This window comes from Polyergus mexicanus, unplaced genomic scaffold, assembly GCF_030449975.1.
Source record: "Polyergus mexicanus isolate NDT 795.1 unplaced genomic scaffold, iyPolMexi1.0 SCAF_16, whole genome shotgun sequence".
Lineage (NCBI taxonomy): Eukaryota > Metazoa > Arthropoda > Insecta > Hymenoptera > Formicidae > Polyergus > Polyergus mexicanus.
In genome coordinates, this window is record NW_027223336.1 from 1997409 (window position 1) to 2015506 (window position 18098).

At 34.4% G+C, this 18098-nt stretch overlaps 1 protein-coding gene across 4 annotated transcripts in view; it reads left to right on the forward strand.

The window, feature by feature from the left end:
* The window catches only part of Dpr12 (defective proboscis extension response 12), a 232060-nt gene that overhangs the window by 151031 nt on the left and 62931 nt on the right, over positions 1-18098 (forward strand). For all 4 annotated transcript variants that reach the window (XM_070308818.1, XM_070308819.1, XM_070308821.1 and 1 more), the window contains one exon: positions 8345-8506. In XM_070308818.1, coding sequence (XP_070164919.1) covers positions 8345-8506 — 162 coding nt within the window. The remainder of the gene's footprint in view (positions 1-8344; positions 8507-18098) is intronic.

Below are 18098 nucleotides of genomic sequence, written 5' to 3' on the forward strand. Positions count from 1 at the left end.
TTCTAAAATTACAAATCTTTTCAAAACAATACATTTATTTCGTGAAACTGAATATCTCACAATACTAAAGCTTTATATTACGGAATATTTATTTTTAACGCAACAAAAAAATAGACTTTTTACAGGAAAAAAAAAACAATAAAAAAACAAAATTAAAAGTTATAAATTGAAAGAGATTATAGTACAGAAAAGTTTTTATGAGAACTTGCGAGCCAATTTATTTGCATTGGTGTTATCTTTTAAACATAATGCAAAGAGTGCATTATACGTACAACATATTCGTAACAATCTCCGTTGGGCATAAATCAGAGGTAATGAAAAAATCAGAGAACGAGATTTCCGGACAGCACAATATCCTCGAGAGAGTGGTCATTCCGCGGATTCACGTGAATTCCCTATGAAATCTCCGGTATCGCGAGCGAGGCTATCGTGAATCAGCGTTACTCGGAGGTTCTACCAGTTGGGTGATCCGCAAATCCACTTATCTCACGTCGTTGCTTTTAATTCAATTATGTATGACGAATTCGACGGGCCGGCCGAGGTGTCCGTATCTACCTAACTCGGCACGCGGCGTAACTGCATTATCGCGTTAGCAGTCAAACCGGGAAAGATTGATGGCGACGAAAAGTCGAACGCCGCGAAGTAATTTTGATAGAGCGGCCGAGCGAGAGAGAGAGAGAGAGTGTGTGTGCCGACGTGTTCTCCGTGAAGCCGCACATCAGTATGTCGTCCGAGAGAATTTTTCTCCTGTTCACTGATGTCGATGATACACGAAATCGCATTGCGGAAGACACCGTGAAATACAGTTGATTATATATTAATATTTAATTGGAGATTTTTTATTGGAAGGGAGAGGGAAGCGTTCTGTTTCTCTGTTTTTTCTCTCTTTTTCCTCCTCGACCCTCCTTCCCTTTCTTTATCTCGGCGACGATATCGATTCGTGTAGCATCGCCAGAAAGCGATATTAATGAATTACCTCTAGAAATTCCGATAATTAACGCGACACACTTTATTGGATCGGAAAAGCCATTTCGTGCCGAGATAAAACTTGAATTGGGAAGAAGACCAGATAAGTTCACGAGGCCCGTGTGAAAAAGTATTTCGAAATCGGTTAGTACATAAATTCAATTAAAGAAGGACTGGTATTTGATTTATTTGGAATTGCTTTATTTGTTAATCAATTTTTAAATACGATAGTATTTGCGTTTGCGAAACACACCGATATATTATTTAACTAAAATCGAAAAAAAAAAATTTAACTGTCATCAGTAATCCAGAAAGGATAAAGAATGCAATAACAATTTTAAAAATTTATTTTAAAAAAGGCGAACAAAAATATAAAAGTGGATAAATATAAAATCAAGCAGAGAGGAGAAGTTAAAAATATGAAATATAGTGGATCCTGGGGCAATTTTTATTCTTTCGAGAATATTTTAAATATATAATTGAATAATATATAAATGAATATTATTTATGTTTGTCCGTGTGATTAGAATGTACATAAAAGCCATTTTAATTATAAATTAATTACTTTTAATAATTATTTTTTTATGATTTTCTCGGAGACTTTTAAAATTATAAAGTCCTTATATCCCTGCTATGATTTTCTCGAAGCATACGATAGGATTATATGAAGGAAGCGTGAAATATGTGGTTTTGTAAACTAGCGTAATTAATATGAAATGTGGTTCAACGTTGAACACAGATGCGGGGAGAAGGAAACCCAGCAGGATATCTGACTTGGCGTCTTTGAGGGACAAGGGTCCCTTTGTCTTGACGACCGTCGCGGTTGAATCGAAGCCATGGATTTGGTCGACGTAATGGTCCACTTCCGCCTTCGGACATTAATTTCAACCGCGCGCTTGCGTGCGTCGTTCGATAAATCGATAACCGCAATAAGAGGAATCTCGTGAAAGATTAATGTCTTAATGAGAGAGATATCTGCCATTCCGCCGAACGATCAGTAATTTCGTGAAACAATTTTCTTCGCCGATAGACACGATATAATGCATACGGGTTTCGCCGCTTCATATATCTTCCTTTTCGTTAGACACATTTAACGTTATTTTCATTTTTCTTTGTTTGCTATGGATATGATTTTTGCGCTGTAATATTTCACGATTAACCTGACCAGATTCCACGCAGCCAATAATATATCACGGCATTAAAAATCGTATTTTGGATATCGATGTGTTCATAAAGTCGACCACGTTGCTTAAATTTAAATCGTGACTTTAAACGACAGACTCGCGCAAGTCGCTTATCTTACTAAAGCGGATGAATGAAAATATATGCAGGTATTAGTGATTTATGTGAGAGACCGGTTTACATGATAAAATTATAGCGGTTATTAGAATGGCGACTGTCGGAAGTATAATCGAATGAGTACTATCGAGATTCCGCAATATATCTCAGACTTCAATAAATTATCCATTCAAATTTAGAATATATAGATGTTTTGGAATCGAGAGATTCTGAATGCAATTCTCTGGCATGAAATGATAAAGAAGGAAATCTCGCGTATTCAGGTACACAGACACACGCGCGCACACGCGCAATTATTTTTCCTTCTATCTGCAAAATGCGAACTGGCATCGATTTCGAGGTATTGATTTGTAGCCTCCCGGGAAAACATTTCTCATTACAATTGTATGCGGAAAGCAGCATAAACGCAATCATTTATTGAGCCGAAACTACACATCCCTACCTCAGAATTCCCAACGATGGACTCGTGCCGACCACTCATCTTGGCAACGGGCACCAGTGGTCCGGAGTCGGCCGACAGATTTGGGTTATCCGACAGGTCGGTCCATTGTCTCCTGGTTCTAGTAGGCTAAGTAAACGCGTCACCTGCCATCGTGGCTAATCTGCTATTAATTTTATTGAACTATTTATGGCGAATTTCGAAGGCCGGCGTAGCAATGCTTAGGATTTATTTGGATAATGCCGAAGAAAATAGGCGCTTAAAAAGTATATTGATATTTTCGTATAATATTAAATATTATTTTTATTTATTTAATACTTTATTCTTATCCCACCATCTTAGAGATCATTTTCAGCACAGCTATAAAATGACATAAAATTACATCCAGACTACATAGTATCTTTTACGATTTGCATTTGTTTCGAAGAATATTATATACGCGCCATATTTTCGTATATACAGAGTGTCCCCAATTTAAATGGCAAAATTTCAAGAGCGTATAGGAGACTAAGACAAGAAGTTCTTTAGAGGTTTGCTCGTTTTTCCTTCATTTTAGAGAAAATCGCAAAAATTCAATCTGTCATTGTCAGTTGCTCTCTTGAGTCGATTGGCACCGAATAAGCTTTCTGCTTCAAGGTTCCTTACATATATAAACACTTGATGTTATCCTTTACGGTGCCAATCAATTCAAGAGAGCAATTAAGAGACCGAAACATAGATGCAGTGCATCAAATATCAACAGAACAATGTCTAGCTGCAGTTAATGAGGTCAAGAGGGCAACATTTTGAACAATATCCGCATTAAATAGAATAGATGATAACATAAATAAAATATAAATAAATAAGTAAAAAAACGAAAACTTGTTTTGTTTCTTTTTTCGTGATTTTCTCCAAAATGGAGCAAAAACGAGCAAACCTCTAAAGGACTTTCCGTCTCAGCTTTTCGGTCCCCTACACGCTCCTGAAGTTTTGCCATTTAAATTTGGGACATCCTGTATATATTGTATCTCGTAAAAATAAATTATACCTACCTCTCTCAATTTAACTCGCGAAGTGCATCGGAAGGTGTGTTATATATGGATTGGGATTATGCGAAAGGTTCATTGTCGCAACGTGCAGCAACGTTTCGCTCGCGACGTGCTAATCTGTCTAGGCTCGTTAATTTTATCGGGTTGTTTCGATCGGGAGAAGGCGAAGAGCCGCGCCGCAGTATCGAGGGACGCGAGAACGCGCACGTTCGCATTTAGTAACTCCATTAACGCGTTAACAATCGGCGATGGGTTATCGCCGGATCGCCGCTCTCGTATACCGGGCGATCTCGCGTGTCCCGAGATAGCGCGCCGGGCAATCACGCTTCGTTCCGTTCGAACGGTGATACGAAACGAGCCGGCACGCAACGTTGAGACTCTCCTCCCCGTATACATCGTTCTCCTTCTCTCTTTCTCTCTCGTATGTATGTCGTGTATTCTTTCCTCTGTTTTTCCCCTATTTTTTTTTCTATTGTTCACAATCTCGCGCGATCGCCCCGTGATAGCCGAAACAATTTCGTCGCGATCCGGTCGTTTCCGGACTGTCTGATACTGCGTTGCGTATTACGCGATCTCATCGATAACACACATCGATAACCCTAAGATATTGCGATGCTCGAATAATGTGCAATCTGACCTGTATAGTATAAGAGGATTATGCTTCTTTTCTCTAAGATAAACAGAGAAGAGACGATTTATCCTTTTATTATTGAGATCAGAAATTTTATAGTGCGTTAAGATATTGGCGAAGATATGAAGAGAGATAGCGTAATATATTGTATGTGTAATACGCTTTATCTTTTGAATGAAAAAATTGGATATTTGATTTAAAAAAAAAAAATATAAAGCTGCAATATTGATTCTGTAACGTTTTTATGATTAATCGCTTCTATTTAGAATTGTCTCTATTATTTCAGATTGAAAGAGAAATAGAAACTTGAACACATTTCAAATTAGATTTATTAGTAACATAGTAATGATACATTTAATCATGTTTCAACAACATTGTCGATACGAACAAACGCTAACATGGCTGATGTTGAATTTGATGCATATCTATCTATGAAATAACTTTATTATTGCCTATCTGACTACAAATTAATTTGCTTTGCAAATATTTCGACCAAAATCGAAACGTGTAGTATTATGACAAACTAGTGCGCTGTTCGAAAATAACATTTGTGGTCACACGCAAAACTTTGCATGGCAAATACCGCAGCCATAACGTTTCATACTGTTCGCGTAGCGTGAAACAGAAACTGAAAAGCCAGACAGGATACACCTGACCTAACCCTTTAGCGAGATAACCAAGCACTGGTTGCGGTCAGTCATCCGTAGAGGTTACACGAACCTAACGTTACTCATTGTATCCATCACACAAATCTGCTTCCAAAATTCTAACTCACTATGTAAAGCAGCGAAATAAAGAGAAGAGAAATCGAGTACTAATTTTTTTATTTTTATTAAATATTGCACAATTATTACAACGAAAGAAGGAAATAACTACACAATATGCGCAAGATACATCGATAGAAATGCCAATGAAAGAAGATCTTATAAAATTATTTCGTGCTATCGGGTTCAATATCCAATATTGAAATATATGTACATACAACTGTTTAAGGATTCAACGATAGAGGACAAAGAAAAATACATATTTAAAAGATTTTTGCATACATGTGTCACGCGCGTTTATACGCAAGCCAACATATTTTCATCCGTCCGCGCGTCTGGCACTTTTTCAAATATATACACTACGATGTATCGCGACATGCTTCTTTCAATTGATGCACCAACGGTCCACCGCACGTGAAAGGTCGGGAGACGCTGACCTATATACATCATACAGACCGCTGCACTCTACACGGCAATAGAATCGACCTCGTCCGTTGTTCCGCCGAAATTTCAACGTTGTAAACTTCCGACGCCAGCTATGCCTTTCGTCCGAAACTCTCATCGGATCTCCAGAGTCGTCGGAACAAACTCTCCTTTCTAAATCAGCACTGAATGAGACTACGACCACTTTCGGCTTTGAAGAAAAAGAGAAAAAAAGGGTTGCCTTTAGTCACGATTCCAAGTTTAATCTTGCTGCCGTAAAAGAAACTCGAAGTAAGTGGAAAAGTGCTTAAATATATCAACGACAGATATTTGCAGACTCAGAAATTATTAAGATATATGACAAAAGTAAACGATTTAACTCGAGAGCCTGAATTCTAGATCGCTTCGAAGTGGTTTCTGTACAATTGAAATAATAAAAATTTCAATGTTCATCTGTCTAAAGAAAGATTGCATCGAAGAGATCGTTTTAAATCTTAGGCTGCCGTTCCTTCGCATTTCTCGATAATCTTTTTAAAGACGCATTGAAATAAGTTCAACTACCTTTTACACAAATCGCAGAAGGAAATCCATAATAATTAATCTATCGGCAAATTTCACATCAATTTAAAGTTTGAAGCCGATCGAAGTGCTTCGAGTGGTTTAATGCTTTCAGACAAACCGATCTCTTCCGAATGCCCAGAAACATTGAAGCACTTGATTCTATAGCCAAGAGCTGGCTGGCAATCATGCTGCGGTAAAGTTTCGCTACTTGGATTTTCCGAGCATCTGCCGTGTTTGCCAGCGCTCGCGAAAAGTCTAACAAATTAATACAATTATATAAACATAATGCTATAACAGAAATTAGCATATTTACGCCGGCATTATTCGCGTAAATGCGACTTTACAAATGCTTACGCTATTTTTATATGCTATTTAAAATTAAAACTGCATATCCAGGAACGAGAGTAATATATATTATACTTAAATATCACAAGCAATTTGGTCAACACATTTTTTCTATTTGCATATATAAAATGGCAATTATAGCAATAAGTTATTATTCCTATAAAATATTTGACATGCTGTTCAAAGCGTATTAAATCCGATTTTGGCACATTTGTTAAGAGAAGCACAATTAAATTAACATGAAGTAAGTTAAGAAGTTAAAATTTTGTTTTTGCACAATTATTTATTATCGAAATAGAAATATAAAAATTTATTATATGTAATCTAATATCGTACTATTTATACATTTCATACGCGGCAATTCGATACAAAGATCGTGATTGGTTCATATCTTATGTTTTATGCATTTTCTTTCTACAATGATCTTAAAGCATCAACTGGGGAAGAGGAAGCAAGAAGCTCGTCTGAGGAGAATGGGAGGAGGAGGAGGAAGGGCGGTCGCATTCCTCCAGAGATCGGAATCGTATTTCCGGCTCTCACAATTTTAGTATTTATGCAATATCGTGCTCACTCTCTCCGGGTCGCAAGATAGATTGTAACATTTGAATAGGAGCGAAGTTACTAAGTACCGCGAAAAACAGTTCCCCTCACGCTCTGTAAATTCTCTCTCGTTTGATAAGCATTAATGATCATGATCGCGATATGAAAATAAATATTGAAATGATGATTGCGAGAAATACGAATAATTATTTTACTTTAAAATATTTATATTTTCATTATTTTGTACGCTGCAAAAATATTTGATTTCTACTATTTTAATATTTATATATTGAGGAAGCAACCAGTGTTTATTTTTTATTACTTCTTTTCGTTTATATATTTTCAAAGAAAAATATTCTAAAAAAATTGATACTGTGTATTTTATGCTAATAGTGTATATTAATAAATAATTTTTTTTATATTTAATTTATACATGAAAATGTATCGGCACACATATAGAACAGAATAGGACAAAAAACTCATTAGAACTCATAGCGATAAATTTTTATCTTTATTTAAGGTTATATATAATAAAGTACCTTACTAATCGGTTGTAATTGAATTTAATGAAATTTTTGAAATGTTTACGTAACGCATGACGTAATTGCACTTTTCTATTATTTAATTCTATTATTTAATTTATTATTTAATTAAAAGAAGTTTCTACCTTCAAACTATTGTATATACATATAGCCGAGAGAGAAAAAGAGAGACAGATCGTATTTTATTTTGAAATTTTTTACAATTGTTTCATAAAGTAAAATACATTCATATGATATAATACGTTTATTTTTCTCTCTTTAATTACACAATCCGCCAATATATTTAATAGAATAATTTTAATCTAACATTGCTATATTGAATTGCTCTTCTGTTTTACGCAATATTAGATTACTATCATTTATTCTTTATTGTATGTATACGTGAAAGCAATGTTGTGTATCATGTATTTTATTATGACTTTTTTTTATATCTATACGGATGTAATTATTTTGTATATTCGTCGAGAGCCCATTAAAAACGCTTGACACATAATTTTCATCAAATGAAATCCAATTGGTTATGTTAACCTAATTTATGTAAGCGCAAATGTAGATCTGGCAGCTCGACGTTAACTTAATATTTGTTTCAATTAAAATTCGATATATGTCTATCGTATTTTCTGTTATGATGAAATACGTCTGTCAAATTAAATTGATTATCCGTTTACGCTTTAATTTGCTGCATCAAACTTTTTTTCCCACATAGTTTTCACTCGGTTTTGACTTGTCACTATAAAACTGATTATTAAATTTCTTTTATATATATATTAATATTTACTAACCATCAATCGATTATTATGTTTCAGATATCGTGGATCCGGCGACGTGATTTTCACGTCTTAACAAGCTCCATGTTCACATACACGAACGACGAGCGATTTCAAGTTCTGCATCCCGAAGGCTCGGACGATTGGACTCTTCAAATAAAATATGTCCAGGACAGAGATAACGGGACATACGAGTGTCAGGTAATGTAAACCCAGCACACGAACAGCTTTGTTACGGATTAATTAATTGTTAATTAATTCAATTTATTTGATGAATATTTTTTCTAACTTTTATCTCGTACACTACTTGTGCTCGCCTTTCCATTTTATTTACCTCTTCATTGGTCGTTGATTTTTTTCCTTCTTAATCTTTTAATGAAATTGACAAATCGTTCGATGAATCGTTAATTGACAATTCGTATTTATTCTAACTATGTAGTTTATTATTTTTCCGTTGATCGCAACGCGATCAGGAAATACGCCTTTATATTACAACATGAAAATTGGTATCTTTAAATTGGAGATGTATATTTCGATAATACGCGTTGTATGAAGGTGATCGATGATTTATGTGGGATATGTGCAACGAGAATAATAAATCCTTCTATCAATAATTCCGAACATTACTGATTATGTACACCGCAATGTACGCATTATCAATTTGGCATTAAATGTCAATGTATATTCGATACCTAATGCATTATATAATATGCAATATATAATATTTAATATTCTTTTATCACATAACGGATATTTAATATCAATAATTATTAAGGAAAACAATTTTGATAATACGAGATATTACTCTCTTATACAACATATTTCAGCATTTAATGCTGAAACGGAAAGGGATATCGCGAAAATGCTATAAAATCTGCTTTACAAGAGGAGACGTGAAATAATTTTATATCTGATTACCTAGAAAAAAAGATAGAGAATTTTTTAGTTATATCACTAGGTGGCATAATTAAACGTGACGGTACTAACACGTGAATCCGTGAGCAGTACGGATAAGCCGTACGTTTTTCCTGCATATTCATACATTTTTCCGGCTAATGGAACGGCAAACACGAGTCCGCGGCGAGTACGTGTGAAAGCTCGAAAGAAATCGGACAGCGTGAATAACGAGACGCGACGCCGAGCTTGCGCTGCCGTGGAGTAAACCACGGAAACCTACGGTAATCTCTGACCCTTCCAAAGTTTCGACTACTGAAGAATCAAGTTCTGGGTGGTAAAGGTGGCGGCTTCTCTCTTATGTTAATTTCGGGCGCGAATACGGTGCCGTCGCGAAACTTTCGCCGGTGAACTTATGTAACTTTTCGTTTCCGCGTTGCTTACTTTCCCCGATCTCTTGCTTCAAAGAGCATCTTCGGATCGTTGTCCGTCAGATCCAGTAAACTTCACGAAAATTTAATCGTAAGTAAATTTAGTGACTATGAGAGACACGACAGTATTCTTTGCGCACTGCACATTTTATGAAAATTAATAATATCAATCAAAAAAAAAAAATTGCAGAGGAACCGATAATCAAGTTTATTATTACAAAGTTCGTAAAATTTTATTCAGATTTGTAAAACAGAATAAAATATTTCTGATGATATAGATATAAGTATTATGTTTAATGCATTAGAAGAATGAAATGATACGTAGAATAATTAACGACAAAATTTAATTTATTATAAAATAACGAAAATACATGATTATTAAACGAGAATACAATAATGGATATTAATAAATATTCAATGTATATAACATAATATCAAAAGCCGATTACAGCATTGAAATCTAGATTGTACCTTTGTAATTTAATAATTATATCGAAGCGCGAATGAACGTAGCAAAATAAAATGGCTAGTTACACTTATATAATAATAAATTAATCAAAATAGGTAATTTAACCGCTCTTGGGTATGAAGCTTAAATTTTCTTTCAGAATATTGTTTTATAAATTATTTTAATATTTTTAATACTTCTTTTTTTTCATTTTATATATGGCGATTTACAGCAGACAATCAATTTTACAGCACAATCGATTTTTCTGTTATGACTCACGATATCGAATCGTATAACAGCTGCACGATACACGAGGAATTGTGATTCGAAAAAAGATCGATGACTGTTCAATTGTATTCAACGACTGCATGACGATGTCCTATTTATTAGATCGCGACGAGAGAAAGAGGAGAACGAATGTAGATAAATTGGTGTGGTTGTATGACCGTAATGCAACTCTAGACACTTCATTATGCATTAAGCATGGAGATCACTTTCCGACCAATATATAACGCGCGAGATGAGTGGCGCCCGTTAACGGCCTCGCTATAATTCATGTGGATTCTAATTAGAAATCATCAGAGATACAATGAAACATCTGAAGCGATCGCCCGTCTCATAGATGATAAATTTGTTGTCCAACTTTACAAATTATCCATAATTCTAACGTAATAATTCTAGTTCCATTGTTCCATATATGGTAAATTATAGTGGTTTGCGTTCTTCAATATCGCATAGTTTTTGTATTTAAATATCAAATTATTTAAAAACTGACATAAAAAAAAACATACATTATATATAAATCAGATTGTCGTAATATCCAAGATTTGTGCGAATAAATCTATTACGTGAGTAAATCACAAGATTTGTGCAAATAAATTTTGCACATAAATAGAGTAAAATAAAATCATGATAGAGGAAATACAAGACATAGCAAATGAAGCAATTACATTTTCGAAGTTCGTCCTGGAATTTTGTCACATTTACAGAACTTTGATAGTTTGGTTGCTGTCAATCAAGTTCTTGTGGGAACATACGTTTTTTAGAAAAATCTTTGATTCATTACACGAACATCATTGGATATTGTATTCATATTGTATTATTGCATTTAGTACATTTTATGTTTCTTATACTTTATGAATCATCTTTGCAACAGCAATTACTCTTGAATAATCTTTTTAAGATTGTGTAAATCAAGATGGACCTTGTAATAAAGAAAAAGAGAGCAGCGCAAAGAAATAGGAAGCTCTCTCGTGATTCCCACTATTTTTGTCGTAGAAAACATTTTAGCGCGAAAGGCATCGAGTACAGCTATCGCGAACGACAGATATACTGCGGTGACCGTTTTATTGCGAGCATGGCGACCACGATTAAGTGTAATTGAAGACGGAACGTTGGAAAGCTTTACGAGTAATCGAAAGCTTGCTGCAGCAATGTCTGTGGTAAAAGTGAGGGAACGGATAATGTATACGTGTGTATATGTGAGCGGGTGCATTTATGTGAAAACCTTCTTGACAATCAGTTTCGGTTTTACCTTACGAAACATTTTCTCGCGTCGCCGTGTATTAGACTCAGTCGTGCTATTCGCAAAAGTGTTGCGGAAAATCTTGTGATGAAGGTAATGATATACATATTTTATGAATAAATATCTGAAAAGAAAATATAAAAAATTTTTGAAAAATTTAGAAACTTTTGTGTGTTGTATACATGAAACTTTTGTTATTACTATAAAATTTTTGGGGAATCTAGATTTTTTTTTTTTTTTTTTTTACGGGGCAATGGTAATAAATTAATTTTTTTAAAAACAAGAGGAAGATTATAAAAATATATTTAAAATTTTATATGGATTATATAAATTTTATATCACACCAGAAATCATTTCATATACGAAATACAACAAATTTCAATTTCGCTCACTTTTGTACTATTTCACGCAAATGAATCATGTTTAATCATAATGTTTAAAATATAATTAAAGCGTCCCTGAAAACATTACTGCTCCTGTAAATGCAAATGCTTTTTTGCAGTTCTCTCATCGTTATTTTGTTGCGAGATATATATTTACCGGAAAGATACATCGAGACGTATTTTAGCTTTAAATCTCCATCAATTTCGCATTTAACGATTGCGTACAACACGTGAAGCTTCTTGCTTATCGTGGGATAAAGCGGCCGAAAAATACTGTTCAACGTCGGAAAGCTATCTTTATTGCGATTATATCGACAATATACAAGTTGAGAGCGTAGCGGCGGTATTAAATGCCAGGTTTAATTACGCGTCCGGCAGCCTTGCTACGATTGTAAAAAGAAATTAATTAAGGCGAATCTTAAGTTGTTACATAGTACGTAAGTCAAGGTGCTTAACTTTTTATGCGCCTTCGGAGAAGTAATGGAAAGCTCGTTTCGCGCTTATCGCAAACTCCGTCTTAGCCGCAGCTGGTTGAGCGCGACTGGGATTGGTTTATAATATCTACCTATTACCTACATTTATACACAGAAAGTGGGTCGCTTATGAGACACAGCACGAGAGAAGAGACCCTTTGGCGCTGAAGATAAGTACTTTCTCACCCCGGCCTGTGTCGAAATGCACGTAGCCGATCGTGAGTCTCGTTAAGCTTTCGGGTTAAGTTTCTACCCGCTCATCCGCGCTACGAAACGCTGGGCTAAACCGAGATTCTGATATTCCTTGATGGAGGTCAAATTTGGCAGTTAATCTCGGGCGAACCTAAGGGATTTACGGCCGGCGATATCTTACTTTCATCGAGATTAAAATACGACCGCTTGTCATGTTCGTTAATCCGTAAGTCTATATCGATCGTCAATTATGTAAGAATTTAGATATATTTCTATATAAGCTGTTTCCCCATAAACTAATCAGACTTTAACCCTGTTAAAACGATCCCAATATAAAAGAAACAATTTATATTTTTAATGTTAAGAAAAAGAAAAAGTACTGAAAGATTAAAGGGCGAAATTTTATTTTATTATGAAAAAATGCATTTTACTAAACATTTAAAGATCCCATGCGACGACTGAAGGATTAATTAATTTTAATTATTGTTTATATGAATTACACATCTTTTTCTCTTTCTCTCTCATAAGACTCTATTATTATGCTTTAATTATTGCAATATTAGAGAATATTATTTACAATTACGAATTTGATTATTATTTTGTAAAATTAATTGAGTAACAGAAATATTAAATATAAATAGAGCAGAATGCATAAAAAATACTATTGTGCTTTAATGTTCAATTTTATAATTGCTTATAATTCGGTTAATGTATTATTTTCAAGCTGTATAAATCGGATTTTTCAATCTTTAATTATCTCTACGTTATTAATTTCTTTCAATTTCAACGTACGCTAATGCTTTCAAAACCATCATCATACGATTTTTTATAACGATATAACGAAATAAATCTCTTGGAAATGAGGGTTGTGGAAGTAACTTGGCAACATCATTAAGCTTCGAGAAAGCTCATTAAGCTTTCAATGCTCAACTTGTTCGTGGCTCATTCAATCTGACTTACACCCGATACTTATTCGTAAAAATTAATCCACTATCTTCATTTCTAGTCCGGCGACGCAGTATCTAGTATCTGTACGCAACCTAGAGGTTCTTGCGTTAACAGAAAATTAATGGTTCGGTTAACGTGCCGAGTTTAATTAAGCTCGTACCACCATTGCATATTTTCGCAGTAGGAACTTTCGGCGCGTACGGAGAACACACATGCGCGGACTGCTACGTGCTGAAAATTTATAATAGGAAGAGTGTAGTTGTGTGGAGCTAGTCGTGTTCAAGCGAGCGAGTGCACGCATAATAATTTTGCTAATAAAGTAGATGCACTATGAAACATAAAGGAGCTCTATATATTTGAAATTGAAAGCAAGGCGATATTTTATGAAAATTGAACACAAAAGTTAAAATTATTTGTAGTTCAATATATGATATTCATTTTGCGTATGAAACGATGACTTGGCAATATTTTAAACCATCAGTAATTACCATATGTTTTTGCAAAGTGTATTTTCTGATACTTCAAAATATTGTTGGAGTTTTAAACGAAATTAAAAATCTACGTAACTTTTAAAGGGATTTTATGAAATATGTGTTTGAGTTCGCAAATAAATAACACAACTATATTCGTGATTTAGTTTTATTTTAATGGAGAATTTTAAATTAAAAAATTATAGTTAAAAGGTGTTAAAGACTAAAGCCAAATATTAAAAAGTTATGACAAAAGATCCAAATACAATCATGAATGTCAAAAGGCAATACTGTCGATCGCAACATGACTGATATTTAACAAGGCTCGAATACTGATCTCAATGTCAATAGAATTATACAGTCAAACTATGCGCGCTTATGAATTCCGTCTATACGCGAATATCGTAACAGAGTAATTAAAATACATGCTGCGTTCTGGTATGTGGATAGGTAAAAAAAGCGTGACGGTGAAAATTCCAAAATGGAATGTTCTTTCACATGCTGGTTTTTCGAGAGAAACGTTAGGGTGGTTGTTTGATTTATTTTACAATGTACGGGCAAAAAAAAAAATATTGTCGAATTTATACTTGCAAAACAATTCACCGAGTTACATAACGCTTGAATAAATTATTAGTCGCGTAACCTTTTATGATTTGTTGATACACAATACATCGACTTGTCAATTTTTATTGCATTTATAATGTATTGAAGATAGATTTTGCTTGATTATGTGAATATATATTTAATAAATATTCAGAACGTTTTTAGCTATTAATAAAACAAATAGACTTCGTAATATTTAATATGAAACCTATCATGTCTATATATACCGCAAATTTTAAAGATTTACGCACCCGAAATACAATGACACACGATGTATGATCTAACAAGAATCTATTTATATACTTTAATATATTCTAATTATCCTTGCAATATTTGCACATAAACGAAATTTATAAGCGTTATACATGTTTAATTATACAATTCTATTAACAGAGAGATCATTAAAAATCATTCGATCTTTATTAAACATCAGTTACGTAGCGTGAGTTAAAAGACAGCGATTTTTTTTTCAAGCAATTCTTGTAATTATACATATTATTCTATACGACGACACAATCGAAATGGATGCTGCGAATATTGTGTTTGCAGTTGATGTAACTTATTTACGACAAAACGATACTAACTCACACTCGGTTGTAAAACCGACGCGTTCGCGTTTTTCGGATCCCATCAACATTCGAGGCATATAACGGAATGGTGAAAGAAATAAATCTATATCCGTATGGTGTGTAACGATCGGTGGATCGCGTCGCCCTCGGAAAGAAAAAAAAATCTAATTTGATCGCACTTTCGATCGGCAGGGTTTCCAGGGTCTCCGCTAAAGCACGACGCCAATTTTTACTGTTCGCCAAGAGAGAGAATTTTTATGCACCCTATATACGCCAGCTGGAGCACATATGACATAACTACGTACAGTATATTACGCATAGATCGCGATTTCGCTAGAATTGGAATAAACGCTCGGAAATTCGTGTACGACGGACGGGAAATCAGCTGAGAAATATTATACGTCGGATGAAAATTAACGGACGGACATTAGTTTACAAATGATTACTATGATCTGTTTTTATCGGGTTGTCAAAATAACCAGACAGAAATATACAAATATTATTATTTAATATTTTAAATTTATAAATCAATTTACAAAGTATAAAATATATTAATTTCATTTGAAAAAGCGAGCAAGTAAAAATTTGGTTTATAAAATATATTTGATGTCGTTTCTTCTAATGCAATTTAAAAAGAATATTTAACTTTTTTTTTATAATATTCAGCGATCGGAACGACAACATAAAAACAGAATAGTATACAACCACTAAGCGAATTAACATAAATAACGAACGAGCATTTAACTTTCTTCTAATTTTGACTTCAATCTTCATTACATCTGCCAGTAAACAACTTAGCGCGCTTGAGTAACCTAAATAACACGATAATGTAAAAGCGGATAACCGTAGACCGATGAGACAGCTTTTCGAAAACAAGATGGAAATAATTTGTAAGCAGTATGATATGTAGTGTTATATTAAAGCTGCATTTTAAAAATAATAAATCCAATGCGAAGCAGATAGTCAATTTCCATTCGTAGAAAAATGACATCTTTTTTATAAGCCATAATTGTAAAATAATAATTACAATCATTTTTCCCATTTATAACTTACATCGATGTAAAATTTACATTATATAGTTATTGTCCTCGATCGAGTTTAACATCAGTATTTTACTGCGCAATATTTTACGCTAAACGTATACGATAACTAAATGGTACATGTCGATATTGTAATAGTGTTGCATTTTGCAAAACGTTACTTTATTCGCCATGTTGTTATTTATACTGCCGGCATAAAATTGCAACGTATTAGCATAAACGATAGAAACTTCTTTTAGCGTAACTCGCTTGTCGTTTGTTGCATTAATCTGCAAGCAATTACTGGCATAACTAACTTAAGTAACGCAAACGCATTGCGACACGAGACAAGGGAATGAGAGTTTACTGGATGACCTCTCGAAAGTGGTGTTGGGCGAAAGATCCTAACGGAGAAGAGGGGAGGGATAGGGTCGAGTTTCCTCGATTGGAATTAAGGATTATATCCACGATAACGCATTTTAGCCGCGTTTCGGACGCGGAAACGACGATACGGCGGGGTTAGAGAGGAGAGAGGATAACTTTCGCGATATGCGCTTTAACGGGGCGAAAGTAACGAATAATTGAGTTAAGTGAGGAGGGAAAGCAATTTCCTCCGAGTTTGCGGACCTTTTGTGAATACCCGACGCCCCCGAGCGTCGACGCACCCTCGACTCTTCGTACTTCGGCGCGACACTCTCTTGTCGATGCGTTCCCTTCTACGCCCCTTATTATCAGTACGAATTGAAAATATCACTAAAAAATTTATAAGTATATGTACGTTATCGATTCGAAGAGTAATAGCGATAAGTCGTCATTGGGAATAGTCTGTTTGTGTGAAGGAAGATTTAATCAAGAGCAGGCAATGCAAATTGAAACGCTACATAACGTTTCGAGATCGATAAAAGCGACATAGAACCTTATCTTATTAGCGAAGCGATGCCATTCTCTTCTCTCACAGTTCATTAAAATGCAGAGTCTAACTATATTATAACAAAATTTGAAGTTGAGAATCATCAATAAAATTGATTTTGGGAATTGAAATATTACAACGAAGTTAATAAGGAGAAAGCATTAAGTCAAAATTTGATTATGATCAATTATCATCCTCTTTGAAGATTTTAAATTAAGAATATTGATTCTTGAAAAATATCATTTATTTTTACGAGAGATAGTATTTTAGAATTATTCCATAAGAACTTTAATGCGAAAGAAGACGCGATACTCGTGAATTGATTTTAAATATCAAGAGTATTGGAAAGATATATAAGATGAAACGTTCTACGTTTATGAAATCCATATTCTCCACTTAAACTCATATTTTTTTACTCATTATTGTATGTGAAATTAAACTTCGAAGATATTTTCATCTACGCGACACTATAGCCGATTATAGCCTTTACAGACATAACGGAATCAAAGATAATGCAAATACATTTATATTTCGCTTCGGTATATTAATTTACGAAAATTAATGAAATTATAGAACCGTTCGCAAATTTATTGTACTCTAATGAGGGAAAACGAGATTGTAGAAGGTTACTGATTAAATCCGCTTGTGATTCAATTGCGAGACGCGTGCGATAAAAGTGATAAAGGGAACACGGACGAAAAATGGCGAACGAACTTGAAATTATAGGGTAGCCGCGACACGACGATCTTTCATGCTCACCGCCAATTTAAACTTTTCAATCGGTCTACCTCGTTATACGCGCCACGATAATTTCGACATCTTTAACAAGCGATTCGTGGAATAATTAATTGTGAATTAGGCGTGAACGATACGTTTCGGCAGAATGCTTATCATGTCGAAGCAGTTGACTTTACTGCAGATGTGCAAT